This window comes from Callorhinchus milii, unplaced genomic scaffold (genome assembly GCF_018977255.1).
Source record: "Callorhinchus milii isolate IMCB2004 unplaced genomic scaffold, IMCB_Cmil_1.0 Scaffold2, whole genome shotgun sequence".
Taxonomy (NCBI): domain Eukaryota; kingdom Metazoa; phylum Chordata; class Chondrichthyes; order Chimaeriformes; family Callorhinchidae; genus Callorhinchus; species Callorhinchus milii.
In genome coordinates, this window is record NW_024704743.1 from 5,416,100 (window position 1) to 5,438,610 (window position 22,511).

Consider the following 22,511-nt stretch of genomic DNA (forward strand, 5'->3'; position numbering starts at 1 on the left):
CCGGACCGGATGTGGCCCATGGGCCATCAGTTGGACTACCCTGGTCAAGACTAGGTGAGTTTTAAATCTTAACATGGAGCTTGAACCCCCAACCTTATGACTCAGGGGAGAGACTGCTTCCAACTGAGCCAGGTTGACACACCAGCCTGAGATCTGACTAGGCCATTCACACAGGAAGTACACTTTGGAAGTTAATACATTCTCACTAATGTGGTTAACTGTTTGCCAGTTGTTCTTGCAGTCTTTTTTCCACTTCAAATTATATAATTATACAAACCCAGTCGTGAGGTCAGCCTGCTAATGTGGTTACAATTCTTCAGTCTGTTTGCTGACCTTATTAGTGAGATTCCAATCAGTTGAGTGAGGTATGAAGACTTTGTGGGTTTAAAGACATTACGTTGTCTTATAGAAAGGCCTGGTATAATGCAACTGGAGCTGCTAATACATTCTGCAGTTCCACCATCAGTCTTCTAAAGAGGCAGCCAATTTGACCACAGTTATTCATAAGAACAAATACTCTTTACTTATTGTTTACACGTATCTACCAGAAAAAAAGTTCAAAGGAGCTGTGCCGTCATGTACTTTCGTGATATCTCAGTCAGCAGAAAGGTTCAATCTATTTGCTCTTATCCTTCAAAAATATCAACCTTATCATTATTTAGTCATCCATCCTCTCCCCACCAACTTCAACCACACCTGCCCCACCCAGAAAGGAGTGTTAAGCTCTTTGAAACGTGTCCTAATGATGATATGGTGCCTTAGCATGTCTTTGAGAAGTCTCAAAGCACTTCACAGAATGTGCTGTAAATTGAATTTATGTACATTTTGTGGGCGAAAAGCTGCAGGCAATTGCACTGTCCCACAAACAGTTTTGATGTGAAACAGATTGATGTGAAAGGCATTAAACAAATTCTACTGATTTGTATTATAGCATCGCAAGGTTTCTAAACAGGATGCAATGTCCTTGCCACTACCGCTCTCTACACGTAAAGATGGGTTTCCATGGTTGCCATCCATCTATGAAGATGTAACTAGGGTAACAAAATATATTCTGTGATAAATGTTGAATGCTTAATTTTTTAAAGAAACTGTAACTGTAACCTCGAGGGAGGTTTGCCAGTATAGATGGGAGGAAACTGCACAAACAATTCAATACTTACCCTGAGGTAAACACAGGAAACATTAAACTATGCTGCCTGGGTCAACAATAAGACAGCCGCGAGCTCGCATACTACTACTACTACCGCCATAATAATTCATACTGACAATTTGTATACAGTCCATGTCGCGATCTGGACGTTGTTTATTTGCAAAACAAAAATATTTGAAGAAAACTATTTTTCTATTTCAAAACAAAATTAAATATATGTTTGTGGAATGTTTGGGCTCCAGAATGATCTTTCCTCATGTGGCTTCAGTGCAGGGTAGAATCCATGCCTGATGCAGAAGCTGTCAAGAACAGCTTAAACTACTCCCCTGTCACACCTCAGCCTGTTTGCCCCGACGTGTGATAAAGATAAACCTTTATATGGAGATTAATACACAGTACAGCTTTAATAAATGTTCAGTGCCAAGAATGGGAATGAGATTGTGCTCATAATGCTTGAGAAATAAAGATAACAAAGCACTTTGAGTACAAGGCTTGGCTTGACCTAAGTAATAATAATAATATATAATAATAATGGCTTGTCCTAAGTAAGGGCCTTTTCATTAGTTGTGTGATAAAAGGGTGCAAGAAATTTATACAGAGGTCAGTACTTATCATCAAAAGTACAACATAAAGTTCTGGTCAACAATCCTCCAGATAAAAAATGGCCATTTTTTGCTGTTTGTGGGTTCACTGCTGTGCGCAAATTGACTGTTGAATTTGCCTACAAAATATAGTCACCATATTTAAATAAAAAATAATAAATTGGTCACTTCAATCCACGACTGTCTGTGGGACACTGCTGTGCGCAATTGGCTGCTGCGTTTCGCCCACAAAATATGCAGTCAATTTACTTTACAGTATATTTTGTGAAGTGCTTTGAGGCGTTTCGAAGATTTGATAAGGCGCTATATCAAATGCAAGGATTATTATTATTATATTTTAAGTAAATCCTGTGTAGCACTTTGAGAAGCTCCCGCAACATGAAAGACTATCAAATTCAAGGTTTATTTTTTTGAACCCACTGTGTATTCAGTAAGTTTTATCTGCACTGTTTTCACCCATTCCTTACTCCCTCCCATATCCTTCTATTCCCCCAAATGTCCAGGTTTCTCTTGAATGCATCTCCACTATCTGATTCAACTGATCACCTCAGGCAGAGAGTGCCACAATCTCACTACCCTCTGCATGAAATAGTTCTCCTAAATTCTCTTTTAGATCACCAAGTCACAATCTTATATTTGGTCCCGATTACAGACTCCACAACCAATGCAAACAGTCCATTTATGCTAACCTTATCGAACCCCTTCATAATTTTAAACACTTCTTTTGGGTCCCCCTTAAAAGTCGCTCCATTTTATAGTATGTTATAGTATAGAATCCACCACACATTATATAGTACATTATATAGTGTAGTCCGTAGTCCAGTGGTTAGAGCACTCGCCTTGCAAGCGAGACACCTGGATTCAATTTCAGGCAGGGCAAAACCTTGGGCAAGTTTCCTTACTCTACACGCCTGATAATAAATCATAATTTAAAAAAATCATAATTTCTTTAAGACATTGTAGACATCGTATTAGACATTGCAATAGTATCACCACGTTTTGGTCACCCTGTACAAACATGCCCATCCCACATTACTTTGCCTGTTTAATGTGCAGTCAGTTCGGTGCTTTAAATTGCTTTTATCATAAATCATTCCATTTATCATAAATAAACCACCAGCTCCATACAAGCACATTATCCTTTTAAGTGAACTGCTTCCAACCATTTTCTGCAGAAAATATACATAGAGAAGAGCTAAAGATCAGCCAATTTGTTAAAGGTGACTATTTTAATGCAACTGAGATCAGCTGCAACATGCAGTTATATTGTGGTTATGTCAATACCCTCGATTTTTACTGTTTCTGCAGATCACAGGCCAGAGCTCAGTGACAAACTTAAAGGTTGGCTCTCAGCAACAACCACCAAATCAACACACTCCTGATCGATATCTCTGCTGTGAAATGCTAAATACTGTCAATGGCGCCAGACAGAATTGACTTTAAATTCCTGGCTGACTTCTATAGCTGGTAACCGTGTATTGGGAAGTTTCTGCTTTGTAGGCTGCAAAGTCTTAATAGATCTTGAATTCAAAACAGTATCCACTGTGTCGCTCTTTGTCAAAGGAAATAGCTGGATTTGTTTTATTTCGAGTGGCAATGGGTGAAAGCATCTCTGACTGCACTGTGTACAAGAAGCTTGAGAACTCTGCACTCAAGAGAGCCTGTTCTCATAGATACAGGCTGATGTCTGCCATTTCCTACCCAATGAGTCCTCAATTTCAGCCAGGCTGACAAAGGCAATAACCAGAGATTTAACAACCCAAATTCAATTCCAAATATAGGCCACAAATGGAAGAAAGCTCCAGGTTACTAAATATTTGCTTTAGAGGGATTTTGGGGAAACTAGTAATGTTCCTCATCCTTAAAAAAGGCATTTTTCTCAAAACATCATGAATTGTGAACTCAAAAGTCATCTTTACTGCACAAATTTGGTTCGCAATTCACGAGCTATGAAGTGGGTGGTGGGAGTGTGCAATTCACTCTCCCAGAAGGCAGTGTTGACAGTGTATATTGAAGAATTTAAAATGTGATGTTTGATAGACAGGAATATCAGTGGATATGGCGGGAGGGCCGGGAGGTAGAATTGAATTGTAGATCGGCCATGATCTTTGAAAGTGGTGGGACAGGCTCGATGGACCATATAGTCTACTTCTGTTCCTATGTTCCTAAATGAGATCGTCAATCCCCACAGCATACTCTTCAGGCCTCCTTGCTCTTACATCAAACTGTTACGTTCTCAACAAACAATGTGTAGAACACCCTTTTAGTTTAGGTCTCCAATTACACAATCCAACAATCACACCAAGCACCCTCCCTTAGTATCCAACACAAACAGGAACCATCGATTCTTAGGCCAGGTGGAATTCCTTTGCTATCGAAAGTTAAAATTAGTTTCCCAGCCTGTGATCCTGCTCCTTGGTGAGCAAAACAATGTACTAAAAATATAAGACAAATGTGCGCTGCACAGAGGGAATTGCCAGTCGTAAAATCCCTACAAGGTAATCATTAAAGTGTCAATATCCTTTAGGAAGAGTTACGATTGGTGACCAGTTGGATAAATTCTGTGGAATCTTGTAGCTCAGTGGTTAGAGCACTTGACTCGCAAGCGAGAGACCTGGGTTCGATTCCCGGCAGGGCAAAACGTATGGCAAGTTTCCTTACTCCACACGCCTGTTTACCTAGCAGTAAGTAGGAACCCGGTTGTTAGTCGATTGGCGGATCGCTTTTCTGGGGATAATAATTCTTTCAATAATAATAATAATAAATTGGTCATTCAATCCACGACTGTTTGTGGGACACTGCTGTGTGCAATTGGCTGCTGCGTTTCGCCCACAAATATACAGTTAATTCACTTTACAGTACATTCAGTGAAACACTTTGAGACGTCTTGAAGGCATGATAAGGCGCTATATCAAATGCAAGGATTATTGTTATTTTGACTCCATTTTCATTGCCCAAAGTACCTGCAGTATCTTTCTTAACCTGCATTCACATGGTATCAAACAGGTCCCTTGGCTGTTCCACCCACCACTGGGTCAAATCAGTGACCCCACATTAGTTTAAGCTAGTATTTGCTCCACTTTCTACACTAATCTGGCTTTCTCGGGCTCATACATACCACTAACTGATAGAGCAATATTAGCCTTTGTGAAAACAATACTGAAAGGATTTGCCACTTACTTCAGCCCAGGGATGTCAAGGAGATTGGTTAGTCCAGTCCAGTTAATTTCAAGTAGCTGTTGATAAAAAAAAAGGAACAATTACTCTCCAAGCGCATAACTTTACAAACTTTATCAAATTACATTAAGAGTGCCAAAATGAATTTAAAAAATCAACAATCAATGGATACTAAGGATTACAAGGCAGTAATCTGATTAAGGTGTTCAGATGACCCCATAAACCATCACTGTAAAGCCTGTGGCTGTTTATAACATCTGAAACCAGCGAACAGTTTACAGTTTGGACGCCATGTCCAATATGCTTTATAATATTTCAAATGCGGATAGGCTCATTTTATTAATCACAGGTACAGAACTTCAATGAATAAATGATTAAAGGCAATAATTGCACTCAAAGGATAATGATGATAATAATAATAATCCTTGCACTTGATATAGTGCTTTATCGTGTCGTTGAGACGTCTCAAAATGCTTCACAGGATTTAGTGTAAAGTGGATTGCCTGTGTATATTGTGGACAAAACGTGGCAGCCAATTGTGCACTTCAATGTCCCACAAACAGCTATGGAGTGAATGACCAATTATATTTGGGGGAATGTTGGCCAGAATATTCCCTTCTCTTTTCGATAGCGCCATGCATTGTTAACGCTCACCTTGGTTTAACATCTTATTCCAAAGGGTGGTACAAAATAATCTACCTACTTTATATAATAATAATCATCCTTATTTTTGATAAAGCGCCTTTCACATCGGCAGGACTTCTCAAAGCACTTCACAGGATAGATATATTGTAAAGTGGAGTGAATGTGCATTTTGTCGTTGAGCTTGGCAGATAGTTTTGTGTACAGCAATGTCTCACAAATAGCCATGAAGTGAGTCACACATTTTATTTGGAGGATTGTTGGCCAATACATCGTGATAAACTCTAATCCAAACATCTCATCTGAAGGACAGCACCTCCAACAATGCAGGAAAGAAAGAGACACAAGAGAGTTAAGAGATGAGTTTTCCCCTACCTAAACCAGATGGTACTGAGAACAATCAAAGCACCCAACTATTGTCCTGGAGTGAAAATAATACAATACAAATTTACGTTTATGTAGAGTCTTTCGTGTCTGTAGAATGTCCCAAGGTGACTCAGAGAGGATCTTTTAAAGGTATATAAAATTTGAAATGGGACTGAAAAACTCAACCGCAAACAATACTTTAGGATGCACCAAGACAGTAGAACAAGAGGTCCCAAGTTTAATGTTGCAATGGGCAATTTCAGAATAAATACCAAGAAGTTTTTCTTTATCAAGAGGGTAATTAATGCTTGGAACAGGACCCTGGACTCATTTTAAAAACAACAGTTTGATGCTATTGATGGGAGGATGTAGGTGGGTGTTCTGGAAGGACGAAATCAGATGAGATGCAATGAGATCAGATTTAAACTTATGGTCTTATAACCCAGTAGCGGACAGTAGATATGTACGACTTAATGCTACACTGGACAATGGCTTACCCATTAGGCCATTGCGGAAACTAATAATAATAATAATAATCCTTGCATTTGATATAGCGCTTTTCACGTCGGGAGGACGTCCCAAAGCGCTTCACAGAACACACTGTAAAGTGAATTGACTGTATATTTGTGGGCGAACGCGGCAGCCAATTGCGCACAGCAATGTCCCACAAACAGTCGTAGATTGAAAATGACCAATTTATTATTGGTTTTGGTTTTGGAGGGATTATTGTTATTATTAAACTAACATGCCACAGTTAAATCAAAAAGAACTGCATCTGCAGTACCACCTGCTTATTATCTGTTTTGTTGCAGAGCCAAGTCTCTTAATACCTTTTATATCTGCAAAGTCCCTGACAGAATGATTGAATGCACTCCTATGACCCCGAAAAGTAAAACTAATGACTGAACTAGAAGTGATTAAAAATTCTAACATTAGTGGCGCAGAATAGATTGAGGTCAACTGTAAAACGGGGAGAGAGAAAGAGAGAGAACATTTTCTCCTTAAGGTGACCAGGATGAAAAAGGAGATTATGGGTCAGTGTTACCCGTATGGACATTTACATCTTACCTCTGGCCGTACCCCATTATATCATGCATTTAAAACAGCATTTTAAATTGATTTTTGTCATATTTATAATCGTACATTCATGAAGGAATTTGAAACAAACTTATGTTGCTATGGCAACACAGGTGCAGAAATCCTACAAATCTCTTCGCAGACCAAATATTATTGTTAGGGTGCCATCTATGCTCTCCGCTAAGCCCAAGAGAAGGCGGTCTCGCGAGGTAAGGGGTGCTGTTAAATGGGATCAACAACTCTGATTTAAGACTCTTCTGAAGAGCTAATTCCTTTTGTTTAGCAAAAATGGTACAAAAGGTGAGACTGTGCAGCTCAACATAAATATTGCAGAGATGTCTGGTTGCTAAACCACTACTTTTCTCCCGCAGAGCAGCACTGAACTTTAAATGGGGCAAAAAAAGAGGCCATGACAATTCTAATAATAATCTTTGCATTTGATAGAGGCCCTTATCACATCTTCGAGACATCTTAAGGCGCTTCACAGAATATACAGTGAAGTGAATTGACTGTATATTTTGTGGGCGAAAAGCTGAGGCCAATTTTGCATAGCAGTGTCCCACAAACAGTGGGACCAATCCACAACTGTTAATGCATTTTTATTTATGTATTTATTTGTTTGTTTGAAGGGATTATTACTCCCAGAAAGCGATTTGCCAATCGACTAACAACCGGGTTCTTACTTACTGCTAGGTTAACAGAGATGTGTGGAGAAAGGAAACTTGCCTAGCAAGTTTTGTCTGGGAATCGAACCCAGGTCCTCTTGCTTCCGAGGCAAATGCTCTAATCAATTCGCTACAGGACTCCACACTACAGGACTTCTGTAGTGCACTCTTTTAGCGTATTAGTTCACACTACAGGACTCCTGTGGCGTATTGGTTAGAGAATTCGCCTGACAAGGGTTTTTTAAGTGCTCTGAGATGCTGCCCTGCGTGGAAGGGGTTATGTAAGAGCCAGCTGTTGTTGTTAGAATACTTGCCTTGCTACAGGCCTGTGAGGCGAGTACTCTAACCAATACACTATAGGACTCCACTAATTGCATACTGTAATGTGTGGACACCACTTCGCACAATAATTGAGATCGACTCAACCTCGTACTATATATAACTAATACATGCTGGTGTGGAGTCCTGTAGCTCAGTGCTTAGAGCACTCGCTTTGCAAGTGAGAGACCTGAGTTCAGTTCCAGGCAGAGGGCGAAACCTCGGGCAAGTTTCCTCACTCCTCCCGACGTGAAAAGCGCTATATCAAATGCAAGGATTATTATTATTATTATTATATTGGCTGTCAAGTTAACTTGCCGTGCAAGCCACTCTTTTGCCTAACATGCTGGTAGTGCGATTGTGACAATTGTTGCTGAACTTTGATCAATCTGAGCGAGGAGCCAAAGCTATTGGTAGTAAACAAAACCAGAACTGAAGCAGGTCAATTTGAACAGTTTACAAGCTTGTGCAATGGACAGAGGAATGATTATCCATTTCTCTCTTTACAGAAGTCGAGCCATTTTTACAAACAAGATTTTGCTTTGTGTGTCTTTTACAGGATCCTGTACCACACTATTTCACAGAAGCTTTATTTTGTTATTGGCTGCTTTGTTTCATCCATAAAACAGTCGATTCACTTTACAATATATTCTGTGAAACGACTTAACGACATGATAAGGCACTTTACCAAATGCAAGGATTATTATTTTTCTTACGTTTGACATGGCTGCAGTTTTCTCTCTCCAAAATCTGTTGATCCAGTGCTACCATAATCCCTGTTACTGTATTTCATTTGGATAATAAACTGCAAACTATATGCAGCGCATAAATTTTCTTTCATTTTGTAGTCAAGCTTAATTATTTTATAAAGTGGATTTCGGCAAAACTGAAGAGGGAGAAGCATGGCGTGCAGGCGTGATCAACGCTATAGTTCAGTGATCTTCATGGGGTGAAAAGTCTAAAGGAACAATTTATGCTCCCAGTACAGCATACATGCAGAGATCCCAACTCAGATAAAGGCTCAAGGCTAACAGAATCAGGAATGTTCAGTCACCCTTAAAACCAATTACAGCAAATACAAATACAGAGGGCTAAAATGCTGCAATTTCTAATAGCAAATACTTCCACCAGAATTGATCCAAGGGATCTCTGCTCTAAAAATGGATCGAGTCAGATGAGTTTCTGATGTACTTCCCAACACCATTTGGATGACCCTTAAGGAATCACGTTGGAAACTGTCTGTTTTAGACCCCAATGAAAATTCCTGAAAAAAACACACCTTAAGTAAATGTGGGTAAAAAGCATTTTTATAATCTCACTGCATACATTCAGACATGCGTTTGGGCTTAAAGGAGATACAAAGGAAAGATCTATCAACACCGAAAGTTGCTGCTTAATAGTCCTTCCTCTTACTCAAATACTCCCCTAATTTGGACATGAAAAATAAGTTGCCTTGATGGGAGGAATCAAGAATTTTGTAGAATTTAGGCCTGCTCATAATGTGGTCCAGCAGGCCACTACCCCTGACACAACAATACAAGAGGAACTGAGATGTCTTACTTAATCTTCCTCAAATGTTTTTTGTTCACCACATTATCCTCCTTGGGGGGAGGTAAGCAGGTCTCCTTGGAGCTGAACTGGCTCGAAGGTGACATTCCTGGCAATGGAATGTCAGAATCCAGTCAGCCCTCTGTGGCAGTCTCGGAAGTGGGTTCCTGAGCCAGGCGGGTCTGCAGTATTCCATGGCACTGCTAATCACAGCACAGGAGCGATGGCTCATTGGCAGGACCTGGAAGGACAGACAGTCACTGGGTGCAGGGAGTCATCCCACTTAACTCGTGTTAACCCTGCAAGCCAAGGCCCTAACCAGTAGGGTGGTCCTAGCTGGATAAGCAGCGGGAAAGCTTGCAATATCAATATGAAGCGATGCAGTTTTAGCTGGTTAGACTCCAGTAGTAACCCAATGCACATTCTGGGGTCCCCAAGCCTTGGTTCTTTCCAACCTACGCCTAATACTTTCCTGAATTAGGTAAACAGGGGCGACCCTCCAGGGAGAGTGTGTGCATACCATTCCAGCAATTTATCTCTGGGATTTCCAAGTGTGGGTGGGATGAGTCGAAATCTCGGTTTGGTTTGGATACTCTTAAGCACGGTGATGGGTTTCCACGTGTGTCAGACACCTGGCTGACTAAAAAAGGAAAAAACACATGGCATACATTTTGTATGTCTCTCAAAGAGTAGAAGAAAAAGGAATAGCTTTTGTAGTCTCAGTGGGGTGTCAGTGATTTGCTTGAGCATCCAGATTCTGAAATAAGGCGAATGGGAAGCAACAACAATTCAACATGCACTTGTAAAGCAGCCTAGTGTCTAAGAGCACTTAACAGTGGTGGAACTTGACAGTGAGCTGGGGAGTGAGGCATGGTCAAAGAGGAAAGTCTTCAGGTGGGATCCGAAGACACGCAAGGAGGGAGCAAGGCGCTGGACAATCCAGGGTTGACGCTGGACAATCAAGGGTTTGCACTAGACAATCAGGGGACCCCAGAGAGTGCGTAGGGGTAACTGCTGGAGTCTAACCAGCTAAAATCACATAACTTTCCATTGATATTGCTGTCCGGAAAGCTTTCCCGCTGCATGAGGATTGAAGTCAACAGGGTGGAGAGCAAAGGGGTCGAGGTGGGAGGGTGTCCAAAGGTACAGTTAAAGAAGAAGGAAAGGGAGGAAATGAGGCAGAGGGATTCTGGGATGGAGTTCCAGAGGATGGAGGCAGAAAAGCTGAAGGACTGACCACCAATGATGTGGCAGGCAGGGCGGGGACCACAGAGTTGACAAGTGTCTGCTGAATGGAGGGAACGGACAGGTTGGTATGGTCGCAGAAGTAGGGAGGAGCCTGATTGTGGAAGGCTTTAGAAAGTGAGGCCAAGGATTTTAAATTCGATCTTCTGAGGGATGGGGAGTCAGTGGAGCCTAGTGAGGATGGGGTAATCAGTTCACGGAGCTTGGTACACGAGAGAACATGAGCTGTAGCGTTCTGAATATTCTGCAGCTTGCGGACGGAAGAGTTGGGAAGACAGACAAGCAGGGTGTTAGTGTAGTCAAGCCTAGATGAGATGAATACATGAATGAGGGTCTTGGCGGCCTGAGGGGAGAGGTAGTGGCTTAGGTGGGCAATGTAAAGGATGTGGGGAAGGCAGAACACGTCACGGCAAGAATGTGGGGTTTTTAAAGGATAGTTGAGGGTCGATTAGTTTCCATATTGGAATCTATCTGTTCTGTATAGGAAGCCAGTGAAACCTGGCAAGAACGGGGTTGTGAAGTTTGCAAAACAAACATATAGACCATTCCTACAGCTAGAAGCAATGAGATCTGTAGGGAGTTTGGTTTCAGTGTACACATTGTGGGAAATGCCCAACCACTGTTGGTTGGCTAATATCTGGATGTACATATGCGCATCGTGCTGTAAAACAGAGTCTAAACGTCTGACCAACAAAAGTGGAGTGGTCTCGATTAGAGGTTCAAATCCTAAGCCAAGTTTAGTTGTGTACTTTAACTCCAGAAAACAGGAAATTTATTGACTACATTCCTGTCTGTCTGCCAACTTCATGATTTAGCCATTCTCCCAAGATCGGGTTGATACAACACTGCAAGATTACAGTGTGCATCAAGTAGACCAAATAAACAACATGAAAAAGTAATCTCATATGAATTACCACAAAATTAAAGCCCCCTAAACTGCTAAAAGATGACCGATTGAAATGTTTGTTTTCAAGTGTTCACTTTCCCTCTCTCCCGCACGTCACATTAATCATTAGGTCTAAATAGGTCATCTCTCCAACAGTAACCTCAAAATAAAACAGAGTTGCTCTAAAGGCCTGACTGAAAAAAATCATAACCACAGAGCATGAAGGGGATAAATATCCTCTAAAATATCCTCTGCAATGCAAGTCTTTTCCGTTAACTTTAGATTAGATTGATCAAAGCCGAGATTTCTGCGTGAATTCGAAATTAATTAGCTACTGACACGCAACCGGAAGTCCAATTCCCCACAATGGTGGATTTGCAGTTTATTTGCGCTGTTGAAGGAGAGACGAGCAGCTCTTTCTTTTTCTCCACTAATGTGATTCACATGACTCATTGTGGTCTGGTTTGTGTGTGTTGTTACTGAACAAATCTGAGCTGAAGTCAAAAGATACTCTCACTGTGGGTTTCGGAATCACCCTGTTTATGTCCATTGTGTCGCAACTTTTATCTTTCATTTTCCTTTAATATTAACTGTTAACACTGGGCGAGTGGTGGGTGGGGAGAAGAGGAGGAAGAGTGCTCCAAGTTGTGAGGTGGGGGAGAGGGGAAGAGAAAGGTGACCAAAAGCATGATAAAAAAAAGGTCTTAAAATAGATTTTAAAGTAGTAAACTCTGCAACCTCATCACTTTACAGTATATTCTGTGAAGCTCTTTGAGATGGCTCGACGAATATATAAACGCTACATCAAATGCAAGGATTATTATTATTAACAACCGCGCTCCTACTTTACTGCTAGGGAAACCGAGGTGTGTGGATTAAGGGAACCTGCCTAAGGTTTTACCATGTTCAGGAATCGAATTCCGGCCCTCTCATTTGCGAGTCGAGTGCTCTAACCATTACATTACAGGACTCCACATACATATGTATAATCACAAATAACTAAGGTTTAATGTAAGCTTTAATCCAGAAGAGTTCCAAGAGTTTCAATTCTCAAAAGATAAATGGAATGCTTCAACCTGATACACCTCCTACAAATCCTCAAGGGAAAACCCTCAATAGACCAAATCAATACTGAATTTTACAATCATTAGAGTACAGCAACTGCACTGCTGCCTTGTTCCTCATTGCCAGGTACAGACTATTCTTTATGCGGTGGATCCAGGAATATTTCAGTAATTATTTGCATTGTCTTCCTGCAGAATTGGGTTCATGGGAATGAAACTTTACTCTGACAATTTACTGAGTTATGTGCAACGCAGCATTGCTCACTAAAAGCTCATAAATCTGCTTCAGCAAATCAATAGTATTTTCCATGTGATGGCTAACAATAGTAGTTTCCATTAATCAAATGGTGACAATCCGTCCAATATGCTGCTTAACAGCTATTTCTGCATTTTCATGTTGTAGACAGGATCAGGCTGGGAGTTGAGAGCAAAGGTAATATTGCCTAATGGTGCTAAGGTATTCAGAAATTCAGAAGGTAATAATAGTTAAATTTGCTATAATGCCTTTCACTATACCAAATGCAAGTATAATTATTACTTCAGGAGGACTGCCCAAAGAGCTTCACAGGATATATTTTAGTGTAGTGACTGAGTGTTTTTATGGGCAAACACAGCAGCCAATTTGCACACAGAATGTCCCATAAACAGCCATGAAGTGAATGACCAGTTTTATATTTTATCTGGGGGATTGTTGTCCAAGACACCGGGGGGATGGGACTCTTTTCTCTTTTCAAATAGTGCCAAGGGATCTTTAACATCCACCTGAATAGGCAGATGGCACCTCGGTTTAATGTCTTAAGATGGGAAATGCCTATGATTCCTCATATAGTAAGATAGCTGATCTCTCAAGTCTAGCATAGGAAGGAACCATTCTTCAAGTTAGGAGAGAAACAGGGAGAAAGAAAATAACAACAACAAAATTACATTTGTATAGTGCCTTTCATGTCGAGAGGATGTCCCACGACGCTGGACAGAGTTTTGGACCCGAGCTGGGGGTCTGGGTTGGGAAGGGCAGGGGGGGAAGCAGAGAGATCGAAAGTACGGTCGAAGAGAAGACGCTTGAGATGGGTCTTGATGGAGGCAAGGGAGGGGGTGAGTCGGAGGGACTGCAGGATGAGGGCAGAGTGGCAGAAGGTCCGCCCGCCAATAGGGGCGAGCGAGGCGGGGGACGTGAAGCAGGCCAGAGCCCACTGAGTGGAGAGAGTGAGCAGGATGGTAGGGGGTTAGGAGGTCACAGAGGTAGGGGGGAGCAAGAGCAAGGAAAGCTTTGAACTGTATCCTCTGTGTGATGGGAAGCCAGTGGAGTTGGGTGAGGATGGGGGTGATAAGGGTCACGGACCCTGGTGCGGGAGAAGATACGAGCTGCAGAGTTCTGGATGATCTGCAGCCTATGGAGGGAGGAGTTGGGGAGGCCGTCAAGCAAGGAGTTTGCATAGTCAAGCCTTGATGCAATGAAAGCATGTATGAGGGTTTCGGTGGCCTGCGATGTGAGACAGTGGCGGAGCCAGGCGATGTTGTGGAGGTGGGTAAAGGCAGAGCGGGTCTTGGCGCAGATGTGGGGTAGAAGGCATAGTTGATGGTCAAACAAGCCAAGGTTCCGGACTGGCTTAGCAAGGTGGAGTGTGCAAACACGGATGGTGATGCTGTCAGCGCCTGAGGTGAGGAAAGCTGTGAACTGTATCCTCTGTGTGATGGGAAGCCAGTGGAGTTGGGTGTGGCTGGTTTCAATGCAGAACTGGCAATAGAAGGAACAGGTGGCAAAACAGTGCAGATGCAGGATATCTGAGACAAAAACAGAAGCTGCTAGGAACACTCAGCTGGTCAGGAGGCAACTATGGAGACAGGAAAGTGAGTTTCCTCTCTTCATAGATGCTGCTTGACCCTCTGAGTATTCCCAATGACTTCTGTTTAGAAGAAACAGGTCACTGATTGTCTTCTCAGTTAGTGATGTTGTGTGGGCTGGTATACAACAAGAAAAGAACAGTGGTGGCTTGACTGTTCTCTATCTTTTTGGTGAAAGGAAATAGGTCATTTTGATAGAGTCTACCTCTCTCCAGCAGAAACAGTTCACTACCTTGTCATACACATTAGATTTCCAGGTTCCCACTAAATTATGTTCCACTGTCATTTATCATGAACAAGTAACTTTAGCCTCTCTGGGTCTCTTTTAGCAACAAATCATCTGTGCTTGACAAGGACTAATAATTCAGAAAGGAGGTTCTTTACAGGAAATCAGGTATTCATATAGAGCAGCCTCAAGATTGTCACAACGAAACCAAGGTCAGTGCTGGGATAACATTGTCTATGACCTATTAAATACAACAAACCAAGTGTATCATGGCTAGCCTGCAGGAAAACACGAAGCTGGAAATAACACTTCCTGTGGCCACCACAGATCTGTCGCACTGGTTATCTGGTGTCGCACTGGTTCAGAAAAAACTCACAGGTTCAAGCATGTAGGAGTGTGAATTGATTGTTCAGGTTGACACCCCATGTGCAGTAAAATTGAGGTCACTCTTCTTCAGGTGGATGTAAACGTCCTATGACACTATTCCAGAGAAGGGAGTGTCTCGCTTCGCTAATCTGATGTGAAGTTTGTGTGTCAGCCTAGCTCAGTTGATAGCACTCTTGCCTCTTGAGTCAGAAGGTTGGGACTTATAACCCTCATATTCTAGGCTGAAACTCCAATGCAGTGCAGGAGATGTGTTACAGTCAGAGGTGTTGTCCTTCGGATGAGACGTTAAACAGAGGTCCCGTCTGCTAGTACAGGTGGACATGAAAGATCTCATGGTGTTATTCAAAACAAGAAAGGCGTTCCTCCAAGCGTTCTGGCCAACAATCCCCCAAATAAAATTGGTTACTCATTCCATTGCTGATTTTGGGACATCACTGAACACAAATTGGCTTCTGCATTTACCCACAAAATAAACACTTTGCAGCATATTCTGTGATGTGCTTTGAGATGTCTCGACAATGTGATAATGTGCTATATCAAATGCAAGGATTAATGTTATTTATATCTTACTTTGTACTCATTCTTTTACAACCAACAGTAATTTTTAGAGAGAGCAATGCTGGTATAATGAATTGCAGAAAAGGCCATGTTTATCCAACTACTGGTTAATACTTCAACAATTCAAGCAGTGGCAGGAATTTTCAAATGTCAAGTATAACCTTGCAAATGGATATTGTATCAAGATGATTTAAAGATCATTTCTGCACTTCGTGACGTGAATTTTACTTTTGCATCCTGCATGAGGTTAAGCATCAAAAACAAAAACAGAGAGAGCTGGGAAAACTCAGCAGGTCAGGCAGCATCTACGGAGAAAGGAAAGTGAGTCAACATTTCGGGTCCATGACCCTTCGTCAGAACGGGTTGTGGACCTGAAACATTGACTCACTTTCCTTTCTCCATAGATGCTGCCTGACCTGCTGAGTTTTCCCAGCTCTCTCTGTTTTTGTTTCAGATTCCAGCATCTGCAGTATTTTGTGTTTTGTTCGAGGTTAAACATCAGTTGGGTTGTGGAACAAATCATTAACAATAGAACATTCAAAAAAACACAGCAAACAATAAAGAGAAAGGCATCACGTGACAGAGGGAGGGCGGGGAAGTGCTCTCCATGGAAATATTTTTCCCCAAGGGTGATCCCTACAACAAACAAAACTTATTGCTATTTTATTCTATCAGGGCAAAAATAAAATAAATTCACTCATTAATTTAGAAGGTTTGCTTAGGTGGCTAGTGCATGAACTAATTTAAAAACTCAATGTAGTTTTGTATCACAAGTACATTAAAGAGAAAGAGCGTTCAGCCTATCAAAGATTTCATCTCATGTAGTACAGAGCAGTATAGCCAAAGCCCAGAAACAACTGTGATAAGGACAGATGTCTCGGGAAATGTAAAATGGCAGCTGCAAGGAGCACGAAGATTTAGGAAAAGTGTACTGTGGTATCACCAGGCAAATCACAGCATTCATTCCTAAAGCCTGATGCACGCTGCAGCAATCCTAGTTCTGAAAGTGATAGTTACTCTGCATTTGAACTTCTGTGTGCAGGCCACAAGCAACTTTCTTTTGGGAAAAAATTCCTAAGTTAGGAGAAGCTTTTGGTATTTTGAGAGGAGAATTTTAGACTATCACAGAATATTAAGGTGCTCCTGACATAAATAGTCCTGCTATAATTGCTGGTTGTCAGGCAGCTTTTCTGTGAACCTAGTGTTCAAAAGCATTGAGCAGCACTGAACATTATAGCAGTTAAGCGACACAGAATATTGTCTTCATGAATACTATTGTGAAATACATGTCTTTCCATTGTGTCAGTTTGCCTGGTAACATTCAGTTCTAAAATACACAGTTTAGAGGCTAAATTCAAACATTTTTGGACTTGTGCCAAAAGCCGTCTGAAAAATCAATGAACTGATGGCGAGCGACTTAATCCACTGTGCCAGTGACCAAAATCCTCAAAGACATCCTCCTGCATTTTTTCATACAGCTATTCTGCGTGAAAGGCGCCATATAAATTTGTCACTTTTAGTTTGATTACAAATTACACATTACAGTGAATCTGGTGAAACGCTTTGAGATGCTTCCTGATTTCACCTTCAAAGCCCTCCATGGCCTTGCTCCTCCCTGCCTCTGTGACCTCCTAACCCCCTACCAACCTGTCTGCTCCATCTGCTCAGCGGGCTCTGACCTGCTTCATGTCCACTGATGGGTAGGACTTCAGCCTCGCTGGCCCCACCTCTGGAGTTCCATGACACAGTTCCTCTGCCTCGCCCCCTCCCTTGCATCCGTCAAAACCCGTCTCAAGACCCTCCTCTTCGACTGCGCCTTTGGTCACCCTCCTTCCCCTACGCTCCTCGTTCTTCGACCCTTCCGATCACATCCGCCAGCTAGTCCCCCTGAGGTGAAAGGCGCTATACAAATGTAATTTGTTGTTGTTGAAAGGTGCTTTCTCAAATGCAAGGATTATTATTATTCCAGTGTTTAGTAATCCTTGTATGTCTGTGCATGTGTATGTGTGAGTGTGTGCTAGTGTAATTGTGTGTGAGAGTGTGCATATGTATACCGGTATATGTGTGGATGTTTGCATACACAAAAACAGTCAAAGTTCAGGGTCCTATTCCAAGAATTTATATTTTTTTTAGCATTAAAAGCCACTTAGCCTGTGTTGGCGCTATGTAAGAGCTATTTGTGTAGTCCCACTCCCCTGCATTTTTCCAACAACCAGCGCTCTATGTCTGGAAAGTGCCCGGATATCAAACTAATACACAATCGAGCTTCATTATAACAAGACTCCCTCCTTCCCCCAGGTATGCCAACATTCACTGTATGAGCTCACACATGAATAACACTTGGGTGAGGTTCCAGAAGATTGTCAGCATCCTTGAAACAATATACAAACATAATGAAAAGGAGAACATTTAGAAAGAGAAAACAAAGGTTTCATTTGGAGCAGACGTTTAGTATGGATGTTTCAGCACAAAGCTCCAAGTCGTCCTTAACTACCTCAAAGTGCTCTCTGGAACATTATTGTGTACGTTGGCAACAGAAGCAATATATTTTGAGGCTAATCATCTGTTGTAATTTTCTTGAAACTCTAAAAAGGGAAAATTAATGCACGTTTACTCACTGTGGCTATGTTTGCTCACGTACAGTAAAACTACTTTGCAGAGTGGTTAATCTGGCATATCACCCAGTTTCTCAATTTGAGCTACAACTGTATGGATTCACTTGATTACTTTAGAGATTGAATAATCTAGATAAAACTCATCTTTCAATAAGAAAGATTTACACACTTTGACCACAGCTTCATTTATTTTCAGACACTCTTGTAGGTGTCAGTGTGGCTCAGTTGATTGCATGCATGCTTTTGAGTCAGAAGGGTTCAACTCCCTGCAGAGGTCGGGATTTTGAGCTTATAGTTTATAGGCTGATAGTTCAGCGTAATGGTGGGGGTGTGCTGTAGTGTCGGAGGTGCCGTCGTTTGTATAAGATAAAAAATTGAGGTCCAGTCTGTCTCTTCAGGTGGAAGTTAAAAGATCTCAAGGTACTATTTGAAAAGAGACAGATGGGACCTGTTTTACACCTTAAAGATCATCACTTTACAATATATTGTGGGAAGTGCTTTGAGACGTGATCTGGCCCTATATCAAATGCAAGGAATTCTATTATATTAAGCAGCTGAAGGAGCAGCAGACATCTTTCATTGGAGAACTGGTCAGACCAGCCTTTTGGTTGCTGACCTACACATGGGGCAAATGGCAAGAACATTGAAAAGTTACTTATTTATATTTCCAAAGACTGAAGTTCATTTTCGATTCAACAACCCACTGTAGTTAATGTCTCTACTTGGCTGTACTTCAGTAGTCTCTGAAATTCCAGAAATCCATGCCAATTGTCATCCTGTCTTAGCTCACAGCAACTGATTACAGTGTACGCGCCAACTGTCAAATACTTCTCTCTCTCCCAGAGCTGCAGAGCGCATTCTTCTACCTGTAAAAGGGAGCAGATTTTGCAGTGCTGAGTATACAGACTCTCTAAAATTGAGATGCTGTGCTGAATGGTTGGAAATTTGTTTTTTTTAGATAACTTAATCCCTTGTGATTTTAGTTGATGCCTAAATCATAAACTTTTTAACATTCTGCACCTGAAGAAGAGATTTTACTGGGCTGAGTAAAGCGTAGGGAAAAATGTCTACAAGCGTAAATTTCAAGCTTAAAATTGTCAGACCAGGCGAATCGTGCTAGAGAAACACTTCTGCTTGCAGTTGGTTTCAAGAACGATTCATTCTTTCGGCAACAAAATCCCTGTCTCTGCACATCACCGTAAGTTCTATGAAGTTCTTTGAGATGTCCTCTCAGCGTGAAAGGCACTATTGCAAGCACTGTTTATTATTTAAGTAGCCAGTGGATGGGTGAAGCCATGCTTCTGGTATCGGGAGCAATTTGGACAGTGTAAAACGTGGAGAGTTCAAATCCTACTAGGCTCATACTGTCTCAAGATCTGTTAAAAGCTCCCTGGCTGACTGGGTGCACAGTGATTCTCTGCATCCTCCTCCTGAAACAACATTACTATATTAATGTGGATTATTCCCACGAGTGCTTCTGCAAATGTATAAGTAACATGCGTAACTGCACAACATGGAAACCCTTATTGGTCAGTTTGAAAGATCAAAGCAAAGCATCTCTCAACGTACTGAAATATCATATAACAAACTAAAAAAAATTCTTATGCTCTTAGCCTTAAGATCATGGTCTTAAAACTAAGACTATGAGAAATTTCAAGCCTGTCGTTCTCCAAGTCTAAAGTTGAATGTAATAGGCCTAAAAATTAAGAACAACTTGCTTTGGTTTGTGTGTCTATGGGGGTGCGGTGGGTGTCATTTAGGAACAAGTAAAGCAAAGTGTTCGAATTCCAGAGGGCAGGCTCCCTTGGGCAGTCAGAGGGGGGGTTAGAAAGTAAACACTGCTTTGCGAGAAAGAATGTTTTCCATTTTGCTTTCACAAATCGAAAATGTGCTGCTTTTAATCCACTTCACTAATTCAGTCAGCACTGCCTAAAATGGTCACAAGAATGCCCACGTCGAAACAATTCCTGCTGTATGATTCAGTTCCAGTTAGTCAACCGAGGCTGGAAAAAGTAAGGGAAGCCAAAGCTGCATGACTTAGTACTATTTCTGCCAAATCCCATAATATGCAACGCTAACATCAGCAAAGTCTTGAACAACCTCAAAGCTGGAGACTTTTCAAATGCAACATTACAGCTCTTTGGACAAATTTTTCAGAGTTGGGATTCCTTAAATCTATTTTCTAAACGTGGACAATACTGTATACCCCTCACCTAATATTCATCTGCTTTTGTACTCAGACGGTTTCACAGCAAGATTGCTGAAATAAATTCAATGAGGAAAATAAGATTGGTTCAATAAATAATACTAGGTCTTGTGGAGTCCCAGTAGCATAGTGCGCTCATCTCGCAAGAGAGAGAACCCAGGTTCAATTCCCGGGTGAGGCGAAACCTTAGGCAAGTTTCCTTACTCCACATGACTCTGTTCGTTTATCAGTAAGTAGGAACCCGGTTGTTACTCAATCCACGACTGTTTGTGGGACACTGCCGGGTGCAATTGGTTGTTGTGTTCAGCCCACAAAATACACGGTCAATCCCTTTACAATATATTCTGTGAAGTGCTTTGAGATGTCTCAATGACGTGATAAGGTGCTATATCAAATGTAAGGATTAGTATTACAATAGTGCAGTATACAGAAAACTGATGTCCTGCATCATACTATAAGACAATAATCCAGCAGAGCACCTTGTGATTTCAATAACCGTACAAGCATTTTATGAACATCAAATGAATCCAGAGACTGAATCCTATTTGTTGCTCCAGATGAAGTAAATATTTTCTTTGCCATCATCTGCTAGGGCACGAGCATGATAAAGCTGTCAGGATTTAGGTGATGGAGGAAAGAAAACAGATCGTGAAATAGACTCACTGAGTGACAGCTGTAGGAGCAATAACTTTTTTTTAAAAAAAGCAGATTAATAATAATAATAATTACTGGTAATTACTGGTAAACAACTGTATGTGTTACTGTAAAGTTGTGAAACCAGGGATTTCATGATATCCCTGAAACTTTCAGTAAAATTGTGAAACCATGAAATCACTGAAATTAGGAATCAGGGATTTCGTGAAAAAGTGATCATTTCATTGTGTGATAACCTCTCCTTGACACTCGTTAGCATTATCAACACATAAATAACACATGATGAAAAGTAATCATAGAATGTTTTAATGTTTAATGTTTTATTCACCATAAACTTCATGTGATATTTCATTCACTGATGAGTCAAATGCTCATTTGATAACACAATTGAGGCTTCCATGACACCGAGAGATACATTTTAGCTTTGCTTTGAAGCATTTATAATGGTTGGTCTGACTTATCTTGTGAAGTGACACTGACTTCTTCTTATTGATGCAGTTCTCTCTTAACAATCGTGGGCAGAGGGTAAATTGGTTCCTGGAATAGTGACCCCTCAGGATGCTGGCCTTCATTGTTATCTTGTACTTAGTCAGTGTCTAAATCTCTATTAATGATGTTCCTCGGATCCCTTCTAGCCCTGTCCACTGCTGGGATCACTTTTCACAAAATCTCTGACTCCTAATTTCAATGATTTAATGGTTTCACAACTTTACTGTAACATATGCACATTATGAGAGAGGCTTATATGGATGATCAGAAACAGGCAGTAAATGAAGTAAAGCGCATTTTGAATCCCTTAGAATTCTGCAATTGAAATGATTTACCTAGTGAATGGCCCTTTGTTTAAATTAGTTTTCACAGGCAACAATCCTTCAGTTGGATTGGTCATTCACATCATGGTTGTTTGTGCAATGTTTGCCCCTGTACTGCACTTGACAGCACTTTCTGTTGGGGTGCTTTGAGATTTTTTTTGATAATGTGGACATTGTATCATATGCAAGGATTAATTTATTTCATAAGGTCTCCCTGCCTCTGAAATTGTCTGAAATTACCAAGCGTGAACATCATATGGTCTACCAGCCCGGGTGACACAAAATAGATTCACCCAGGATCTCCCAGTATATTTACAGGCTAGTTACCATATAGAAAAGTAATAGGTTTTCTGTATGGTAACTAGTCCGTAAACACTCACCCCTCCTTCCCCCCCAAGTTAACGCTTCACCCAAAGATGACACCTCTGAAAACACACTACTTTCCCCAGTGTTGCACTTAAGTATCAACCT

The 22,511-nt window shown here is 41.2% G+C and overlaps 1 protein-coding gene across 4 annotated transcripts in view; it reads right to left on the minus strand.

The window, feature by feature from the left end:
* The window catches only part of esyt2b (extended synaptotagmin-like protein 2b), a 119,117-nt gene that overhangs the window by 34,613 nt on the left and 61,993 nt on the right, over positions 1-22,511 (minus strand). For all 4 annotated transcript variants that reach the window (XM_042332491.1, XM_007901180.2, XM_007901178.2 and 1 more), the window contains exon 7: positions 4,933-4,988. In XM_042332491.1, coding sequence (XP_042188425.1) covers positions 4,933-4,988 — 56 coding nt within the window. The remainder of the gene's footprint in view (positions 1-4,932; positions 4,989-22,511) is intronic.